This window comes from Ursus arctos, unplaced genomic scaffold (assembly GCF_023065955.2).
Source record: "Ursus arctos isolate Adak ecotype North America unplaced genomic scaffold, UrsArc2.0 scaffold_2, whole genome shotgun sequence".
In the NCBI taxonomy this organism is placed as follows: Eukaryota; Metazoa; Chordata; class Mammalia; order Carnivora; family Ursidae; genus Ursus; species Ursus arctos.
Genome location: NW_026622874.1, coordinates 63,453,179 through 63,473,016, shown reverse-complemented (window position 1 = coordinate 63,473,016; position 19,838 = coordinate 63,453,179). Strand labels below are relative to the sequence as shown.

At 63.7% G+C, this 19,838-nt stretch overlaps 1 protein-coding gene across 3 annotated transcripts; it reads left to right on the top strand.

Annotated features, from left to right (window-relative positions):
• The first annotated feature begins 414 nt into the window (after nt 1-414).
• PEAR1 (platelet endothelial aggregation receptor 1) lies at nt 415-19,814 on the top strand. 3 transcript variants are annotated; one of them, XM_026485096.4, is made up of 24 exons: nt 415-513; nt 7,797-7,902; nt 9,268-9,421; nt 10,072-10,176; nt 10,529-10,629; nt 11,244-11,336; nt 11,576-11,819; nt 12,460-12,583; nt 12,751-12,887; nt 12,958-13,170; nt 13,441-13,615; nt 13,695-13,815; nt 14,530-14,693; nt 14,795-14,897; nt 15,031-15,177; nt 15,362-15,487; nt 16,381-16,509; nt 16,609-16,737; nt 16,902-17,114; nt 17,272-17,360; nt 17,473-17,608; nt 17,752-17,826; nt 17,915-18,163; nt 18,599-19,814. In XM_026485096.4, exons 2-24 carry the CDS (start codon nt 7,887-7,889, stop codon nt 18,748-18,750), a joined length of 3,195 nt encoding a protein of 1,064 aa, XP_026340881.3. In that variant the 5' UTR covers nt 415-513; nt 7,797-7,886; the 3' UTR covers nt 18,751-19,814. The 3 variants fall into 3 exon arrangements, with proteins under 3 accessions (XP_026340881.3, XP_057170897.1, XP_057170896.1); XM_057314913.1 differs by lacking the exon at nt 415-513 and adding an exon at nt 2,436-4,165; XM_057314914.1 differs by lacking the exon at nt 15,362-15,487.
• Nucleotides 19,815-19,838: the final 24 nt, after the last annotated feature.

Genomic DNA, 19,838 nt, shown 5'->3' with positions numbered 1-19,838 from the left:
CGGGGACCCCCCTTCCCCACCCTCTCCGCTCCAAGCCAGGCTGCCACCCCAACCCCGCTCCCTCCGGCTCCTGGCGCCCCCAGCCTGCCAACCTCTCCCTCCCCCGGCGTCCCCCTCTCCAGCCGACCCTAGCCCGCTCCCCTGGAGCCCTCAGCCCCAGCTCCCTCGGATCCGGACCTCCCGGCTCCCCCGGCTCCCCCGGCGACCCCAGCCCCCGGCTCCTCCAGTCACCCTCCCCCGGCGCCCCCAGCCTCCCCAGCGTCCCCTTCCCCGGCATCTCCCTCCCCGAGAGGCCATAGCCCCCCCTCCCCAGCTCCCCAGGCTCCCGCGTCCTCCCCGGCGCCCTCTCCACACTTCCTGCCCCGCGGGGGCCCGGGGCCCCGCCTCCTTCCTGCCCCGCCCCGCCCCGCGGGCCGCGCGCCCCGCCTCCCCGCCGTCCCACCGCCCAGCCGTCCCCTCCTGGCCGCCGGGCGGTCCCCACCCCAGGCCGGCGACAGTTCGGGTCCGAGGCAGGTGAGTGGCTGCGCACCCCCGCGCGCCCCGCGCCCCCCCTGCTCCTGGGAAGGGCTGCGGACCGCGAGTTCTGCGTGAGGGTGGAGGCAGCGGAGGGACCGAGGGCACTGGGGTGGCCCTCTCCGGGGGACAGCAAGTCAGTGGCATGCAGATGAGGCCCCTTCCCGAGCCCTCCCCCCCCCGGAGCGACTTCTGGGGCTTGGGGGGCGTCCCCTCGCGACTCCCTCGGGCCGGCCGGAGAGCGGGGTACCAGGTCCTCTGCGAGGCTGCGGGGAGCCTTGAGAGCGCCCACACCGGAATCAAGGCTGCTTGAGTTCGAATCTCCGCTCTGCCCCTGCCTGGCCGTAGGTCCTCTGCGCCTCAGTCGCTCTTTCTAAGCGGGGACTCATAGGGCACAGGGCCTGCCCCTGGGGCTGCTGGAGGCTCAGATGAACGGGAACTTGTCTCCTCCTAGCACAGCGCCTGGTCAGGGCTATTGTTACTGCTGAGACCTGACCTGACCCCTCAGGAGGGCGAGGCAAGGGCCCAGGTGTGCCGCCGCCCACCGCCCATGGCCTCACCGGTTTGGAGCTCGAGAAGCTGGCCGCAGGTCTCCCACATCTGGCCCCTCACAAAGCCTCGGGCTGGGCAGATCATTTGAGGTGGCAAGGCTGGGGTGGGGGTGGCGGGCTCCAGGAGCCGGGGGTCCCCACGAGGCCACCCCGCAGCCCCACCCCATCTCCTGCCTTCAGTACTGGACCCTCACTCTCCTGTCCTGACCTTTCATGAGTGGCCTCTCCCGGGGCTGGGCTGTGACCCCAGTCCCCAGGGATGGGAACAGCTTGTGCTGGCCCGAGGTTCCCAGGCTCCGCCAGACCTCTGCTCCAGGCAGGATTGGGCAAGGGGTCAGCCCTCACCCTGGTCTGAGCCGGGCCTGGGCAGGGGGATGGTGGGGTCAGGGGGCTAGTCCCTGAACCCCAGCCCACCCCAGTCCTCTGGTACCTGTGTGTGTGCGTGTGAGCCAAGTGTGGGGGCAGCTCTCCTGTCTCCTGTCCCCTGCTGCTCCTCTCCCGCCCCTGAAGCCCCCAAAGTCTACCCAGCCTACTCGCCGCTGTGGTTGGGTTACGTTCCCTGCGCCTAGGAGCTGAGTGGGAGGCCGGGCTCGCTCCGCTGGTCCACTGTGTTCACTGGGAGGTGAAACCCAGGGTTGGCATCTGTTTCTTCACTCCCCTACTCCGTTCCCTATCAGACTTTCCCAGAAGAGGAAACTGGCTCTCCAGGCAGAGATAGAGGTCACGGGCTGCTGTCTGCCTGCCCCCCTACCAGCTGCTGGGGAGGGTGCTGGAGTCGGGGGGGGCCTCTGCTGCTGTGCTCCCATCCTCTCCTTAGAGCAGCTTGGGAAACATTGAGAAAGAGCCTCGCTGTGCGCCGGAGGGCCCGGCCGTCCTAGCCCCGCCATCCTAGGGAGGGTGTCGGCACCACGCCTGGCACCTAGTTGGGCACGGAGAGACCAGTGGGAGGAAGGGGAGACCAGGAAGGAGAGAGAAGACAAAGACGGAGATATAAAGAGACAGAAATATGAGAATGGAGACAGTGACATTGCAAACAAGAGCCCGAGGGAAGAAAGGGCAGACTTAGGAAAACAGAGCAGAGACCTAGAGAAAGAACAGAAAGGAGCGGAGACAGAGGAGAGTGGGGAGTCCCTGGACCAGAGGGAAGGCAGGGGGGAAGGAGGGTGTAAAAGCATGAGCTTCGGGGTTTGGTAGACCTGGTCCCCATCCCTGCTCTGCCTTCGCCTGGCTGGGTGACCTGGGGCAAATTACCTAACTTCTCTGGGATATTTCTTTATCTATAAAATGGGAAGCATAATAGCACCTACTTTTCGTTCTTTTTCTTTTCTTTTTTTTTTTTTTTTTTAAGATTTTATTTATTTGACAGACAGAGAGGCAGCGAGAGAGGGAACACAAGCAGGGGCAGAGGGAGAGGGAGAAACAGGCTTCCCGCTGAGCAGGGAGCCCGACGTGGGGCTCGATCCCAGGACCCTGGGATCATGACCCGAGCCGAAGGCAGATGCCCAACGACTGAGCCCCCCAGGCGCCCCATAATAGCACCTACTTTTCAGGACGGCTGAGAGAAGGAGCAGAAGTCATCTAGCCCACAGCACACGTTGAACCAGGGCTGGCGATAGCTGTCCCACGCGTGCCAAGAGAGGTCTCCAGAGGGAACTGGCACGTGGGGGGCTCTGGGACGTGGGGCCTCCTGGGTCCCCTCCCCTTCCCTGCCTCCCACCCCCCACATAGGGCATCAGGGGCCCAGTCCCTCCAATTTGGGGGGAAGTGTGTGGGTGGCCAGGGAGGGGGATGGTGTCCCAGGGCCCGAGAGGCCCATGGTGCAGGATAAGGGTTTAGGCCGTGTGCCTACACCCCTCCCCCAGGTGACTCAGGGCCTCGCACCGCTGTGCTGTCATCCCTTCCGGAGGCCAGCCCGGCGGAACTCCGGCCCGAGGTCAGCAGGGCAGGTCTGGAGCCGCCTTTCACTCCTCGAGGGTGGAAGCTTTCTGAACTCCAGTTTCTGGCGTCTTGCCAGTCCTGGGTTTTGAGGCCCCGGTGCCGCTGACAGATGAGCCGGGGTAAAGCCCCAGCCTCCACACGCCTCTCCCTCACCCCCGTGCCCCACAAAGTAAGGTCCAGGCTGGCTGGAGTCAGCCCGGGCTTCAGGGTGTATCCGTCCGTCTGCCCGCTCCACACGAATGTGCAGTTTCTGCCGTCCCGGGGCCGGTGTCCCTCTGTGCCCTGCTGGCTGGTGCCGGGGACGGTGGGGAGGAAGGCAGGAAAGCATTCTGACCCCACAGAGCTCCATTCCAGCTGGGAAGACTAACCTTAATAAAAGCATGGTGGCCGTGGCAGGGGGGCACCCAGCCCACTCAGGGCCTCGGAGAGGAACAGACAGAGGATGCCCCAGCCTGCTAGGGAAGCCAGAGCACAAACCGGCAGTCCCAACCCCGAGCCCAGCCCAGGCCAGCAGACCCCAAGGCTTCCAGGGGCTGTGGACTCCTGGCTTGGCCTGCGTCGGCCCCACATGCCCCCAGAGGAGGGACACAGGTGTCAAGCCTTTGGCTGGGGTGTTGGGAAGTGTTGGTCTGTGTCCAGTTGGAGCCGGCCCCGGGGGAGAACAACTCAGGCCCCTCTGGGCCACGGGGGCCTGCAGGCCGACGCTCAGGCTGGGAGGAATGGGGGACGTGTGCGGCCCCAGGGGTGGGGTCCTGGAAGATTCCCCGAGGATGGACAGCTGGCCGGCCTGGCTCCTGGGTGCCCTTTCCCGTGATGGTGTGGGGAGCCACAGAGGGCGTCAGAGAGGGCAGTGGCCAGAGAGGAGCGACACTTTCTGAGGGTATCTGGGGGTGGCAGGGAGCCTGAGGGGGCAGAAGGGGAGTTGCTCCTGGCCTGTGTCGTCTGGGGGGTCCCCTCCACCCAGTGCTTTGTTCTTTGAACCAGATTCTAATCTTGCTGTCGCCACTGACCCCCAGTTGGCCCTGGGCAAGTCGCTTTCCCCGAGGCCTCCGTGGCCCTCCCGTGACTGAGGACAGCAGTCGGCGGCACCTATAGGCCGTGGCCGTGGCGGGGCCGGGACTGGCATTGGCGCCGGCCTCCAGGAGGCACGCGATGGATGGCTGGTGAATCAGAATCCCCACAGTTTCCCTGTTTCCTGATGAGTAAACAGGTTGGGCTGAGGGCCCTCTAGCTTCTGTTTCCTGAGCCACAGAGAACACAAGGCCAGCCCCTCACCCCTGCCCCTTCCCGCCCAGTGTCTGGCCGGCACATAGGCTTCCTGTCCCTCCATCCGGCAGACATGCCTGGAGTGCCGAAGGCCTGGAGGCCTAGCCGCATGTAGGAGGGGCTCTGAGCTCACGTGTGCAAGCGTGAACACGTGGTACTGGGTGGCGTGGGGGTCACAGTGCATCCCTGTGCGAGGAGGCAGCAGACGGGGTCTAACTGCTGAGTGGGGAGGACTAAGTGATCCTGTCTCCATGGCAAGGATTGGTTTGGAAAGGGCACAGAGAAACAGACACAGACAAGGGAGGTAGACCCAGGGCCAGGCCCCCGTGGCTAAGCTAAGACACAGGGCTCGGTGAGCTTCTGTGGCACACCTGAGGGCAGATTCCCTAGTGCAGTGAACGCACTGCACAACTGTGCTGTACCTGGCAGCCTTGATAGCGGAAAGGAAGGAGAGCAGCTCCTGGGGCTAAGTAGGTTAAGTGTCCGACTCTTGATTTTTGGCTCAGGTCGTGATCTCATGGGCCGTGAGATCGAGCCCTGTGTTGGTCTCCGTGTCCAGCGTGGAGTCTGTTGGAGATTCTCTCCCTCTGCTCCTCACCCTGCTCGAGAGAGAGAAATAATAAACCTTAAAGATAAATAAATAAACCTTAAAAAAAAAAAGGAAAGGGAGAAGAGAGGCAGAAAGACACAGACCCAGAAACTGATAGAGGAAGATTAAAAAGGCAGAAAGCAGAGAGATTTTTTTAAAGACTCTATTTATTGTTATTTATTTGAGAGAGAGAGAGAAGAGGGGCAGAGGAAGGGGGAGAAAGAATCCAAGGCCAACCCTGCGTGGAGTGTGAGCCCCACATGGGGCTCCATCTCACGGCTGCTAGATCACGGAGATCCCGACCTGAGCCCAGTTGCCGGAAGGCAGAGAGTTTTCTATGACGAACGAGGAACAAAACAAAAACAAAGGGAAGAGGCCGAGAGTCTAGAACTTGGGGGATTCTGTCTCTGCACCCGCACACATCTGGTCTGAGGCTCTGCTCCAGGTGGTTACCGGCACTAGCGGTTCCAACCCCCACTGTACCCCGCGAGATATGGGGGTCACTCTCCCGTTTTACAGTCGAGGGAAGGGAGGCTCTCAGGGCTCCGGTGACATGTCTGAAGTCACACAGCTTGTAAGTGACAGCCCGTAAGGTCAAGACATCTGGACTCCACGATGTGGGGGACAGAGAGACAGAGATGGGAGGAGGGGCGGGGGCGCCAGGGCTTGGTGGTCAGGCTGGGGACAGCAGAAGTCAGGCGTCCTGTCTCGGCATCCCTCTTTGGCTTGAAGATGCACCTGGCGGGCAGCCCATCGTTCTGAGGGATCAGGTTTTGTGGGGGGTCTGGCCCCCTCCCACCCCCACTTCCCTTCTCTGTGTCAGCAGCTAAGCCCCATTCCCGGATCGTCCTGGGGGTTCTTCAGAAAAAAACAAGAAACAGCTTTTCTTGGAATTAATACCCGAAGGGTATGACAGTGCCAAGGGCAGTGGGGATGGGGATGGGGTGCGGGTCGGGGAGACAGCGAATGGGAATTGAGCACGTTGGGATCTCGCAGCCCTTTTCCGTATTAACTCCCCTGACGATCTGCAGGACAGCTCTGCTGCTGTCGCCCCCTTTTACAGAGGGGGGACTGAGAACTGTGATTCATTGCGCAGCTCAGAGGCTGTCCTCCGCTGTCCACCGCCCAGAGAAGAGTTGGGGAGGGGAGCCGGTGGGGGAAGCCCTCTGCTCTCTGCGTCCTACAGAAAGGATCACCTCCTGTCCATCAGGGGCTCCCCACAGGAGAGAATCAGGCTGAGCGGAAGAAGGGCTGGGGCGGGTTGTGTGCAGGCCTGGAGCCCCCCCTCCCCCCGGGCAGGGCTGCTGGACGTCGTGCTCCAGCCTGGGGGCTCGGGGCCTGGCCAGGGGCCCAGCTGCCTTGCATCTAGAGGTGGGGGAGAGAGAAGCCCCAGTCATTCCGCGCTGCAAACACACCCCGTTCCCACGCCTCTGCTCTGTTCTGTGGCTGCCCCCCCTCCCCTTCTCCTGTCCACCCCCTCCACGCTCCTCCTCTGCATAACTGAGGCCGTTACAAAGACAAGCAAAGCCCCTGGGATTCCCCGCCTGGGCCGGATTGATGGGAACCACTGGGAGCCTCGGCCAGGCCGGTGGTCTGGCTGTGTGGCCGGCAGGGGCAGGGGGCTCACTCCTGCCAGTGCCCTCACCTGCCCAACAGTCCTCCCTCCCACAGGGGGCTGAGGGCAGCCTTACATGGGACCCCGGGAAATCTCGAGGCTCCCTACCTTTCTCCACACAGTAAATGATGCCTGGGCCACCTGAGCGTTCTTAGGAGGGAAGATGTCAGGCAGGAGCCTACAGTGAGGGGTTTTGGGGCTCCCTCTGTGAGTGTGGGATGAGCGCCAGAGCTGTCCGATTTAGAACTCTGGAGGGATGTGTGTGGGCACGTGGGCCCTGGTGCTGGTGGGCCTGGGGGTGTTGGGGAAGGATGGGGCCAGGGCCTCGGATTCCCCAGACCCTCAGGGACAAAGTCTCAGATGGAGACAAGCTGGGGGGCCAGGCTGGGGGTCTGGGCTCCTGGTCCAGCCTGGGATCCCCCCTCCTCAGGGGCTGAGGTCGGTCAGGCCAAACACATCCCCTCCCAGCAGGGATCCCCTCCTACCTCTCCCCTCCCTGCAGACCACCCACTGGTCTCACCAACCCCACTTCCAGCCCTGCTCCTGACTGGCTGGGACCCCTGTGCACTCCAGGAGCCCGAGAATCTCCCCACCCCTCCAGCCCCCATCCCCGGTTATCAAGGTCAACCCTGGGACTGGGGGGGGGGGCGTCGAGCCCACCTCACACTTCCCTGCACACCTCCTGAAGCTCCAGGTGAACCATTTCCTCTAGACTTTGGTTTGGGAGGCAGTGACTGGGGGAAGGGCTGATGGGAAGGCCTGTCTGGGGGGGGCGGTCCCTTGCCCTGCCTCAGGTCCTTCCTGCTGTGGGGTATGTACCCCCCCTTAGTCTCATGCTCTGGGGACACAGGTCCAGGAGAGGGGGATGCTGAGGACAGCTGGGGGCCCAGGCAGAGGGCAGTGTGAAGACTGGATGGAGAGGATCCTGCCAGGGACCAGCCAAGGGAGGTCACCTGGGAGCCCACACAGTGGGCCCTGGACCTGGGAAGGTGGCCTGAGCAGGGCAGGGATAGAAGGGATAGTTTGGGGATGGCAGAAGGAGCCAAGTCTGTTTGGGAGGGGAATGGGGGGATGTGGAGGTTGTGGTGGTGGGGGGGGGACAGACCCTTGTGACTGTGGCCTGGCTATCTGAGGATGGGCTGAGTCCCCCCTTACCCCTTCAGAGGGGGCCGTGATGCTCAGCTCAGGAGACAAGCCACTGGCCTGCACCCTGCATCCCACCCTCTGAGTTCAGGGTGTGGGGAGGAGGGAGCCCCTGACCCCACTCCCCGCTGCCCTCCCCCATATACGCACATGCTAGCCAGGCTCTATTTCCTGTTTTCAGGCTCCATATCCTGAGCGCTGGGATCCCCCAGGACACTGCCAGGCCCCCCAGGCCCTGCCCCTGTCTCCTCTCCGTTTCTCAGGCCACAGGATGCCATGGAGGCCTGGTGAGTGCCCTGAGGACTGGGGGTGGGTGGAGGAGCACTAGGAAGGCCCCCGGTGGATGGTGGGCACTGCCCTGGGGGAGGTGTGACAGAGCCACCGGTCATGGTCATCCGAAGGGGGACAGCCCCGGAGCCAGCAGCTGGGAGGTAGCGGGAGACAGCGGGAGGCATCTCTGGGGCTGCAGCAGAGGGTGACATGGGGTTAGGTCAGGGCACATCTCTCTCACTCAGACCTGGAGGGCTGAGAGTGGCTGCGGGGACCTTGGGAGTGTGTGGGTGGGGGGCTTGGGGTGGGGCCAGGCAGCAGGCATTCCAGAGATACTCAGGGGGGGAAGGGGCCAGCAACCACGACCTTTCTCTCTTCTCCGGGAAAATTATAAGCAGATGTGAGCGCCTCAGGGAGGCAGGGAGCAGGGAGCCAGGACGAGTTTTAGGAAAACGGAACACAATCTGACCGACTGCGGGGGTGGGCACTCAAGGGGCTCAGCCCCTCCTGAGCTCTGGAGCCAGAGTGGACCCAGCGGAGGTCCTGACTGGCTCCCCACCCACCGGGCGAGTCCGGACAGGGGCGGAGGCCCAGAGGAGCTGCTTCCAGATGGCTGATGGGGTGGCCAGAGGGAGCTGGGGGCCGCTTACATCTGAGGCCGTCTTGGAGGCCTCCTCAGGCAATAGCCCTGGGACTTGGGTGCAGTGGTGCGCCCCTGGTGGGGTGGGGATGGGCTTGTCCCTGGTTTGAGGTGTTTGGCGGTGTCCCTGGTGTCCATAACCGCCCCCCCCCCCCCAGCAAGCGTGATTTCAGGCTTCTAGTGTGGCCTCTCCAACCGGGCACCATGGGCTCCAGGAGCCCGTGGAGCGCACCAGACATCAGTGGTTAGGAGGGCCTCCTGCAGGTCTTAGCTGCACACCCCCAGCCGCATCGGAGGGGTCCGGCCTCCACCTGCAAGCCTGCAGGGACAGGAAGCTCCCCTTCGAGTGGCTGCTGTGACTGGGAATTCCTCCTCCAGCGGAGCCCAAGTCGGCTTCCCACATGACTTCCCCACCGGCTCCCGCTTCCCAGCTCCGCACCAGTGTCCCGGTGCCCTGGGCAGGGGCTGGCGGGCACTCAGAGATCCAGGGCACGACTCCGGCCTCTAGAGGCACTGGGCCCGTGTGTGAGTGAATGGTGCTGGGAGGGGTGGGGGTCAGTCTGCAGAGAAGGAGAGGTGTCACTTCGGGGAGACTTTAAGAGGTGAGGACTCAGGAGAAGAACGAGGGAAGACGGCCAGGCAGAGGGAACAGCCACCTGGTCAGGAATGTGACCCTGGGGAGCAGAGCCCACCCACAGGGCATGGGGTCAGGGGACAAGAGGCCCCCTTTTGGTCCCTGCAGATACTCGGTTAGCCGTCCAGCACCATCGCCTGCCCCAGTGCCTGGCCTCCACGATGTTACCACCTCTGTGCTCCCTCCTTTTCCTGGCCCTGGGCCTGCGGCTGGCTGGAGCTCTCAACCCCAGTGACCCCAACACCTGCAGCTTCTGGGAAAGGTGAGGGGCCCTTGCTGCTTCCCCAGCTCCCCCTACTGCCTACGGGGGTCCCTTCTCCCTCTCCTTCCCCGACTCCCTGCCTCTCCCCAGCTCTCCTTCCCATCCCTCCTGGTTCTGCCCCTGCTCTCTCTCCTCCCGTGCATGGGCTACCTCTGACCCTGTCCTTTCCTCATCCCCCTCTCCTGGTCCCTGTGGGAAGCTGGCTGCAGGACAGAGCGCAGGGCGGGAGCCATTCACTGTGGAGCAAGCAGGGGGGCTGGTCGAGGGGGAGCAAAGGGGACAGGGCTGGGGGAAAAGGCCCAGGTCAGGGTTTGGCCAGAAATGCTTCAACACATCTCCATCAGCTGGGCCCAGAAATCAATTCTAGCTCAATCTCGCATGTAGGAAGGAGGAGGAGGGAGAAATGGAACGCTGTGGTCCTATAGGGTGAGGACGGGACAATGATGGGGGGGTGTCCCAGGAATACTCTGGGAGGACCCCTCCAGATGGAGGGGCCAGGATAGGGGTTCATCCTAGGCTTGGGGGAGCAAACCCACATATTGGGGCAGCATTCCCCATCAGGGCCGAACCCTCATACCCCTGCTTCCAGAGTGCCCTGTGGCAGCCAGGCCTCCCCCACGCTGACCCTGACCCCATCCCCTGTCCTGCAGCTTCACCACCACCACCAAGGAGTCCCAGTCCCGCCCCTTCAGCCTGCTCCCCTCGGAGCCCTGTGAGCGGCCCTGGGAGAGCCCCCACACCTGCCCCCAGCCCACGTGAGTGCCCGGCCTTTCCCTGCTGCGGACTGTGTGCTGCCTCAAGGGGCCCTGGGCCTCCACTCCCACTTCTCTTCCTTGAAACTTCCAAACTTCGGAGTGCAGAGGAAGCCTCTGGCCACAAAGCACTCAAGGGGGCACTTGGGGGGCTTGTGTGGGGTGTGTGTGCACCTGGGGCCTATTGTGCACCTGCACCTGTGTGTGGTGGGGGAGGGGGCAGGGAGGGAATGTTCCTTCTGTGCACCCCCCCAGCAGAGAGCAGTGCCTGGCCTTCCCCAGTGCCACACGGTGGTGGGTGTGGCCACCTGGCCTCAGCAGGGGGCACTGAGGGCCACCTTCGGGGTCCCCCCAGGGTCATCTACAGGCCGGTGTACCGCCAAGTGGTGAGGACAGAGCACCGAAAGCGCCTGCGGTGCTGTCCCGGCTTCTATGAGAGCAGGGGCACCTGTGTCCGTGAGTCCGGGAGGAGGGCTAGGGGGGCTAGCCTGCCCTTCCTCGTCCCTCCCTGCCCCCTCTGGTTTGTCCCCCCCCAGGCAGCTGGCGCTAGCCACCTCTGCCCTGGCTGACCACGTGTCTCTCCTCCCCTTCTCTCCGTGGCTTTGAGCAGTCTCGGGGCTGCCTGTGTCTCTCCGGCACTGTGCGTTGTGGTCTCTTCCCTGTCTCTCTGCGGCTGTCTGTCTTTGACTTGTTGCCACCCAGGCTCTCCTGCCCTGCCCCCACCACACCCCCTGAAACCCCCCATGGGAGCCTGCTCTGCCTCTCTCCCCCTTCCCTCATCCTGGAGAGACTCCTGCCCAGCCTGACCCACTCCCCACCTGCTTGTTGTCTGCCCAGTAGCCAAGTCTGGTCCCGACCTGACCCAAGGACCCCCTCTGTTTTCCCAATGTCACAGAAAGGGGCTGGGGAGCCTGGAATTCTGACCTTTGTCAAGCTCTGGCCTGAGCTGCTGGCCCTGCCTTCTGTGGCCACTTCCTCGAGGCAGAAGTGTTGCTCTGGGAGGGCGAGGGCACCTGGGGTCGGGCTTCGGAGGAGGGAAGTGCTTCTCACTCCCTCCCTCTCTGCCCCAGCTCTCTGCGCCCAGGAGTGCGTCCACGGCCGCTGTGTGGCTCCCAGTGAGTGCCAGTGCGAGCAGGGCTGGCGGGGTGATGACTGCTCCAGCGGTGAGTGCTGGGGGCTGCAGGGGCATCGGACCCTGGGCTGCCCCCCTCCCTGCCGCTCACAGGTGCTCAGTCCCCTAGGACGGGTACCCAAGAGCCCCACAGCAGCCAGCTGCCTTTTCCGTGGTGTGGCGCAGGGCACGGGTGTGCGGGGCGGGCTGGGGGACAGAGCCGGGGACTGAGTGGAGGCTAGGGAGGGGGGAGACCCCCGGTGACGCCCTTCTACCTTCCTCATCCCACAGCGTGTGCCCCAGGAGCGTGGGGGCCTCAGTGTGACAAGCCCTGCCACTGTGGGAACAGCAGCTCCTGTGACCCCAGGAGTGGAGCCTGCTTCTGCCCCCCCGGCCTGCAGCCCCCACACTGCCTCCTGCCCTGCCCCCCCGGCCAGTACGGTCCTGCCTGCCAGTTGCGCTGCCAGTGCCACGGAGTGCCCTGTGACCCCCAGACTGGAGCCTGCTTCTGCCCCCTGGAGAGAACAGGGCCCAGGTGCATAACGGGGTCACAGACAGAGGACCACATGGGCACACGTGGGGATATGAGGGCACTCAGACTAGGTCCCAAATGGACAGAATGGAGAGGCCAAGGTCCTCGTCCCAGCTCTGCACTCCTGAGTTGAGCGACCTCGAGGCAATCGTTGACTCTTCGTGAGCTGTTCCCTGCCTGTAAGATGGCAGCATATCCTCTGCTGGAAGGCTCACAGTGCAGATGACACGAGCCGTGTGTGAGCAGGTGTCGCAGAGTGGGGCTGACGGGGTCCCAGAGAAGCCTGTCGCAAGGAGGTGCAGGCCGAGTGGGGGATATGCACTAGGTCTCATGGAGGAGCTCTGCAGTGGAGCCCTCTGGGGCAGGAAAACCGTGGCAGGCAGATGCACCCCCCCCCACCAGCGGGAGCAGAGTTGTGGGTGGAGTGGAGGGGGCACAGGCTGGTCACCCTGCCCCATCTGGTGCTGCTGGCTGTCCCCGCCATTTCTGGTCCCGGAAACCTTTGCTTTCCAACTCCTGCCTTCCCCGACAGGGAAGAGGGTTTAGCACCGAAGGACGCCACAGTAAGCTCTGAGGTCAGGATTTGCAAAGGGGAGGCCGGCACTGCTTGAGCCCACCCTGACCTCGTTGCTTTACCCAGCAGCTGTGAGATGTCCTGTCTTCCGGGCACCACTGGCGTTGGCTTCTGCCCCAGCACCTATCCTTGCCACAACGGGGGTGTCTACCAGGCCTCCCAGGGCTCCTGCAGCTGCCCACCTGGTTGGATGGTAGGAAGGGTGGGGCCTGTGCTTCTGGGGTGCTTCTCTGCAGGGCTGGGAGGAGGATGTGTGTGAAGGGTATGGGCTCCGTGGACCCTGCAGGGGTTTGAGGGATGGGGGTATCTGGGGGTCCTGTGCCCATGGGGAGGGGCTCTGTCCATCTTCCACCTCTCCAGGGCACCATCTGCTCCCTGCCCTGCCCAGAGGGCTTCCACGGACCCAACTGCTCCCAAGAGTGCCACTGTCACAATGGTGGCCTCTGCGATCCATTCACTGGCCAGTGTCACTGCGCTCCGGGCTACATGGGGGATCGGTGAGTAGCTTTGGCGAGGGTGGGAGCGGCAGGGGAGGCGGTGGGCCAGGCTCACTCGGCAGGCCCCTAGGTGCCGTGAGGAGTGCCCCGTGGGCCGCTTCGGCCAGGACTGTGCGGAGATGTGCGACTGCGCCCAGGGCGCACGCTGCTTCCCGGCCAACGGCGCGTGTCTGTGCGAACACGGCTTCACCGGGGAGCGCTGCACCGAGCGCCTCTGCCCCGATGGCCTCTACGGACTCAGCTGCCAGGAGCCCTGCACCTGCGACCCGGAGCACAGCCTCAGGTGTGCCACAGGACCAAGCTCAAGGGTCGGAGGCCAATGGGAGCGGCCTTGGGTGCCGAAGCCGCGGAGGCGGACCCGAGGGCGGGACAGATGTCACAAAAGGGAGGGGGAGGGGCCTCGGGGGTGGGGGCAGGGGCGCGCTCGGAACGCGCCCCCCCCCCCGGTTCGGCGAAGCCCCAGGCGCCCGCCGCGCGGAGGGGTCGAGGGGCCGGGGAGGCCGGGGAGGCGCGCGCGGACCCCGTCAGACGGCGCCGCCCGCTCCCGCCTCAGCTGCCACCCGATGAGCGGGGAGTGCTCGTGTCTGCCGGGCTGGGCCGGCCTGCACTGCAACGAGAGCTGCCCGCAGGACACGCACGGGCCCGGCTGCCAGGAGCACTGCCTCTGTCTCCACGGCGGCGTATGCCAGCCCGACAGCGGCCTGTGCCGGTGTGCGCCGGGCTACACGGTGAGGCGCGGCGAGGACCCGGGCGGGGGGGGGCGAGGCGGAGGGGCCGGGCCGCCCCCTTACAGTCCCCCGCCTTCAGGGCCCGCACTGCGCCAGCCTCTGCCCCCCCGACACCTATGGCGTGGACTGCAACGCGCGCTGCTCCTGCGAGAACGCCATTGCCTGCTCGCCCGTCGACGGCGCCTGCGTCTGCAAGGAGGGTAATGGGCGGGGTCTCCGGGGAAGGGTGACTTGGGGGCGGGGCCGGGAAAGAAGGCGGGCCCAAGGGCAGGGGCGGGCCCCGGGCAGGGGAGAGGCTGCGGGTGAGGGTGGAGCCCCCGGGGCAGCAGCTGGACGGTGGGAAAGTAGCCAGGCTACTTCCTTCCTGAAAAACCCGCTTTGCTTTTCTTCAACCACAAAAATCCTACTTGTGCTTAAAGGCCCAGGCCAGAAGGCACCCCTCGGGCGGGCATCCCTCGCCCTCAGTCATCTAGAACCACGCATTGGCTGGGCCAGGAAGGGCTTCTGAGATCCACCGGGGTGGCCCTTGGCAACCTTTGGGCTGGATTCTGACACGGATGTGTCGCATTTGGCTGGCTCTCGGTGATGTGTAACCCACATCCAGTCTCCCGTCCCCACTCCTCCCTGCAGTCTTACACATGATCTGCACAATTCGTTTAGTTACCTGGTTTGGGGTTTGCTCTAAGCATTTGGGTTTGCTGCCAAGCCCCCCCATCCTGCAGGAGAGGCAGGCCCCAGAAGGGAGTGGGGCACCACCGCAGCCACCTAGCATCTTCCCAGCCTCCTGCGTGGGCCTCAAGCCCTGCACTCCCACCCCCAGCTCACGGCACAGTGCCTGGCACAGCGGATGCGCGTGTGTGCTTGCTCTGAGGGGGACTGGATCCCCATGCTTATCTGCAAAGCCCCTCTTCCAGGTTGGCAGCGTGGGAACTGCTCCGTGCCCTGCTCGCCTGGAACCTGGGGCTTCGGTTGCAACGCCAGCTGCCAGTGTGCCCACGAGGCAGCCTGCAGCCCCCAAACCGGAGCCTGTACCTGCACCCCTGGGTGGCACGGGGCCCACTGCCAGCTCCCCTGCCCGGTAAGCGCTCAACAGCCTGTCGGCCTGGGGAGGGCAGGTCATAGCAACCCCCCTCCCCCAGCTGACCGACTGGCCTGCCCCGCCCTCCACTCCCTCCCAAGAAGGGGAAGTTTGGTGAAGGCTGTGCCAGTCGCTGTGACTGTGACCACTCTGATGGCTGCGACCCTGTTCGTGGACACTGCCAGTGCCAGGCCGGCTGGACGGGTGAGCATCGAGGTGTCCCGGCCCCAGGCCCGCAGCAGAGCTGGGGGATGGATCCCACAGGAAATGTGTCCAGAAGAGCCTCTGTGGACATGGGGGGGGGTGGCCAGGCTCACCCTACCCTTCTCTCCCACAGGGACTCGCTGCCACCTGCCCTGCCCTGAAGGCTTCTGGGGAGCCAACTGTAGTAAGAGCTGTACCTGCAAGAATGGGGGCACCTGCATCCCCGAGAATGGCAATTGCGTGTGCGCCCCCGGATTCCGAGGCCCCTCCTGCCAAAGATGTGAGGCTCTCTCTCCTTCCCCCACTTGCCAGCAGGAGGGTGTAGGGCAATGTCAGATGCCAGAAGCCCCCCACTGCCCCTCTTGGTGTCTTCTGCAGTGGGAAGGAGGGAGGGAGCTAGTGGGGTCCGGGGCTGAGCACGGGGTGGCCCCTGCTCCCAGTCACCACCGGCCTCTTTCCGCCAGCCTGCCAGCCCGGCCGCTATGGCAAACGCTGTGTGCCCTGCAAGTGTGCCAACCACTCCTCCTGCCACCCCTCCAACGGGACCTGCTACTGTCTGGCCGGCTGGACAGGCCCCGATTGCTCCCAGCGTAGGTGGCGGCTTGAGTGTGAGAGCGCATGTGCGTGCGGAGAGGTGGGCTGAGGACCAGGGGCTTCCGTTCTGCTGCTCCTGGGTGTGAAAGCCTCCAGGCCAACTTTGATTCAGCAGTTTATACAAACAGTACGGACACTATATAATGACCCGGGGGCTCGGGTGCCACAGTGAACAGGCCAGGGAGACAAGTCCCCTGCATCTCTGCAGGGCGGCCTGGGAAGGGCATTATTGGTCTGGGCATGGGGGGAGCCCTAAGCTTGGTTTTGGACATGTTCTTTCTTTATTTCTGCGTTTTTCAATTTTTATTTATTTATATGTGGCTCTTCCCCACATAAATAAATATATGAAGAACATCATGGAACAGATTAGTGCAAAAAACCAAGTACTGCAAGTGTTAGAAGGGAGAAATGAGACGCGGTGACCCAGAGAGGCTGGGTGCGGGCTGGGTGGCAGCGGGCTCGGTGGGGCAGGCGAGGGGCATGGCAGAGGGCAGCGTCCTCATAGAATTTGGTCCCAGCTCCCGTTGCATTATTCACTAACGTCAGGCACACAGAAATTGGACCTCAAATAGTATGGACGCTTAACTTCTGTCTTAGGTTAAAGAGAAAAAGAGAACCCAGAGCTAAGCAGTGCAGGGTAGTAACAGTGCCCTTTGCTTGTCTGGCCCTGGGCGCCCCCTTTGAAGTGGCTATGAGATCACCAAGTGCACGGCCCAGTGGGTGGCTGGGCACGTGGTAAGCATCTGGGAGTCATCCGTGGGCAGCTGTGGTTCAAAACCTTGGTGTCCCAGGGAGACCAAGGCTGAGCAGATTCAGTGAGGCTGGGGACTGAGCGTTCGTCCAGACAGCGCTGGCCCTGCCCGGCCAGACAGCCACTTGTCCCCTGCAGCGTGCCCTCTAGGACACTGGGGAGCCAACTGTGCCCAGTCCTGCCAGTGCCACCACGGAGGCACCTGCCACCCCCAGGATGGGAGCTGTTTCTGCCCCCCAGGCTGGACTGGACACCTCTGCTTGGAAGGTACCCACAGAAAGGGAAGGCATGTCCCGCCCCCCAGCCCAAAGAGGAGACTGCAGCTTTTGGCCCCTCCCCCCACCTGCCTCCTTGCCTCCCTCTCAGGCTGCTCTCCTGCGATGTTCGGAGCCAACTGCTCCCAGCCATGCCAGTGTGGTCCTGGAGAGAGGTGCCACCCGGAGACTGGGGCCTGTGTGTGTCCCCCAGAGGACAGCGGTGCCCCCTGCAGGATTGGTGAGGTCTTCTCTAGGACCCCCCCCCCCCCCGTTGTCCCCAGGGCACCAGGACCCAGACCCCTCCTATTCCCGGCCTCCTTACTGGGGCCCCTCCTGTGCATGAGCCCCATGTGCCACAGCAGAGCCAAGACACCATGCTGAGTGGCCACCCGGTCCCCCTAGGAAGCCAGGAGCCCTTCACCATGATGCCTACCTCTCCAGTGGCCTATAACTCGCTGGGGGCAGTGATCGGCATCGCCGTGCTGGGCTCCCTGGTGGTGGCCCTGCTGGCACTGTTCATTGGCTACCGCCACTGGCAAAAAGGCAAGGCACACCAACACCTGGTGGTGGCCTACAGCGGCGGGCGCCTGGACAGCTCCGAGTACGTCATGCCAGGTGAGCGGTGCTCCTGCAAGATGGGAGGCGGGGCGTGGCGGGGGGAGAAGAGAGGTCGGATAGGCCGGCTACTGATGTGCTGGGACAGAGCAGCTCTCCCGGGCCGGGCCTCTCTCCGACCGGCCAGGTCACCACGCGCCTGTGTCTGTTCACGCAGATGTGCCCCCCAGCTACAGCCACTACTACTCCAACCCCAGCTACCACACCCTGTCACAGTGCTCCCCGAACCCCCCGCCCCCGAACAAGGTCAGTGCTGGGGGAGCGGAGGCGCTGCAGAGGGGTGGGCACAGCCCTGGCTCTCTGGAAAGCTCCATCCTGGTGTGCTGCTCTCCCATTCCACGCCCCCTCCCCCCATCAGGTTCCAGGCAGTCAGCTGTTCGCCAGCCTCCAGGCCCCAGAGCGGCCAGGGGGCGCGCATGGGCTCGAGAACCACAGCACCCTGCCTGCTGACTGGAAGCACCGCCGGGAGCCCCCGCCAGGGCCTCCGGACAGGGGTAGGAGCCTGGAGGCCGAGGCCGCTGCGGGGGTGTGGCCGTGTGCAGCCCGGTGTCCTGCTCCATCTGAGCGTGGGCGGCTCCGGTTCCAGGGCAGCTGGGAGCCCGACCTCTCACTGGCCGCTCCTCTTCCTCCTCCTCAGGGAGCGGCCGCCTGGACCGAAGCTACAGCCCCAGTTACAGCAGCCACGGCGGCCCAGGCCCGTTCTCTAGCAAAGGCATGGGCACAGGGGCGAGGGAGCGGGCTGAGCTGGGGGCTAGGAGCCAGGGCCCCCATGGAGCCTGACGTCCTTCCTCTATCCTTAGGGCCCATCTCAGAAGAGGGCCTGGGGGCCAGCGTGGCTTCCCTGAGCAGCGAAAACCCCTATGCCACGATCCGGGACCTGCCCAGCCTCCTAGGGAGCCCCTGGGAGAGCAGCTATGTGGAGATGAAAGGCCCTCCCTCGGGGTCTCCCCCCAGGCAGCCCCCTCAGCCCCGAGACAGCCAGAGGCGGCACCACCCCCAGCCACAGAGAGACAGTGGCACCTATGAACAGCCCAGCCCTCTGACCTATGGTGAGCCCCCTTCTCCGCTGGGGCGGAGGGGTGGGGCTGGCGGTGGCCAGGACAGGGAGGGGCAAGGAAGGGTCAGGGAGTAAGTGCAGTGGACGCGTGACGTGGTGTGGCGTGGCAGCAAGGGCGTGCGCTTTGGGCTCACACCGGGCATGATGTTCGGGAAATCACCTTGCCTCTCAGAGCCCACCTCACAGGGCTGAGGACTTGAAATGGCAGTCCTACAGCCCCTGACTTTGGAGTTGGTACCCAGCAACGAGGGGACCGGGTTGGTGACAAAGTGTCCTCACCCTGCGAGGTGGGCAGCTCAGGGTGGCCTCCCCCACTGGCAGTGGAGGACGTACACACTGGCTGTGGGCAGGAGAAGCTGCAGATGGGGGGTGGGGGGGGGTGAGGAGGGAGGAGCCACCTCCCATCCTGTCCCCTTTCTGCCCCCAGACCGAGACTCTGTGGGCTCCCAGCCCCCGTTGCCTCCGGGCCTGCCCCCTGGCCACTACGACTCACCGAAGAACAGCCACATCCCTGGACACTATGACTTGCCTCCAGTACGGCACCCCCCGTCACCCCCACTCCGGCGCCAGGACCGCTGATGGGTCAGGATGGCATGCAGGGACCAGCATACCTGTTCTTTGCTGCCTGAGGTTGGGGACAGAGCCTGCTGTACCCTGCCAGGAGCAGGGAGAGGCCCGGCAGACCTTGAACATGAACGTTTATGAGAGGAAGTGAACGTGGAGGGAACAGGGCCTGGCTCCCAGCTTCCAGCACGGGAGACCCTGGTCAGCAGGAGCCCACATTCCCTCTCGTCCCTGTTCCAACCTGCTGCTCTCCAAGGCCCCAGGGCCCTTGTGCATAAACTGGTGGGATGAATGTTGCTAGAAAAGTCTGATTTCAGATTAATGTCAAAAATGTATGTTGGGTTCCTTTTCTGTGCACTCCCAGGCTGGGCTGTGTGTGTGTGTTTGTGTGTGTGTGTGTGTGTGTGTGTGTGTGTGTGTGTGGCTTCAGAGGGCTTCTAGGCACACAGCCTGTCCTGGGGCACTCACTGTGCAGTCAAGAGGCAGCCCAGACCAGTTAACTCAAGCAATAGCCTGACTGGCCTCCTGTACCCACTTGGTGCCTGCTCCAACCCACTGCTCCAAACACAAGCTGGTTAGGTGACCTCTGAGTCCTCACAGGCTCCCCACAGCTCTTGGGCCAGAGTCAGAACTGTCAAAGACCTTAGGGGCTCTGCTGGCCTGGCCCGTCTCTTCAGCCTCACCTGGAACTGTGTTCACTGTCACTGCGTTTCAGTCACCATGGGCTCCAGGTCCTACCAGTCACACGTCTTCCTACCACAGGGACTTTGCACATCCATCCTCTTCTCTTCCACTCAGCTGTTCACTGCTCTTTGTCCTTCACATCCTCTCCTCTCCTCGTGGAAGCGCCTCTCTTGCATTGCACGGATTATAGCTGTGTGCATTCACCCGATACCTGGAGAAGGCCTTCAGGGTACCAGGTCTCTCTGGAATGTGTTTCTTTATGTGATTATTCGATTAATCTCTGCCTCCCCCACCAGATTGTGGGTTCCCAGAAGGCAGGAATCATGTATTGTGCTCAACATTGGTTCCCCTTGGCACACAGTAGGCACTCAATAAATGTTCCTCAAAAGGCTGAATGGCAGAGTGAGCTGAAAGTACCA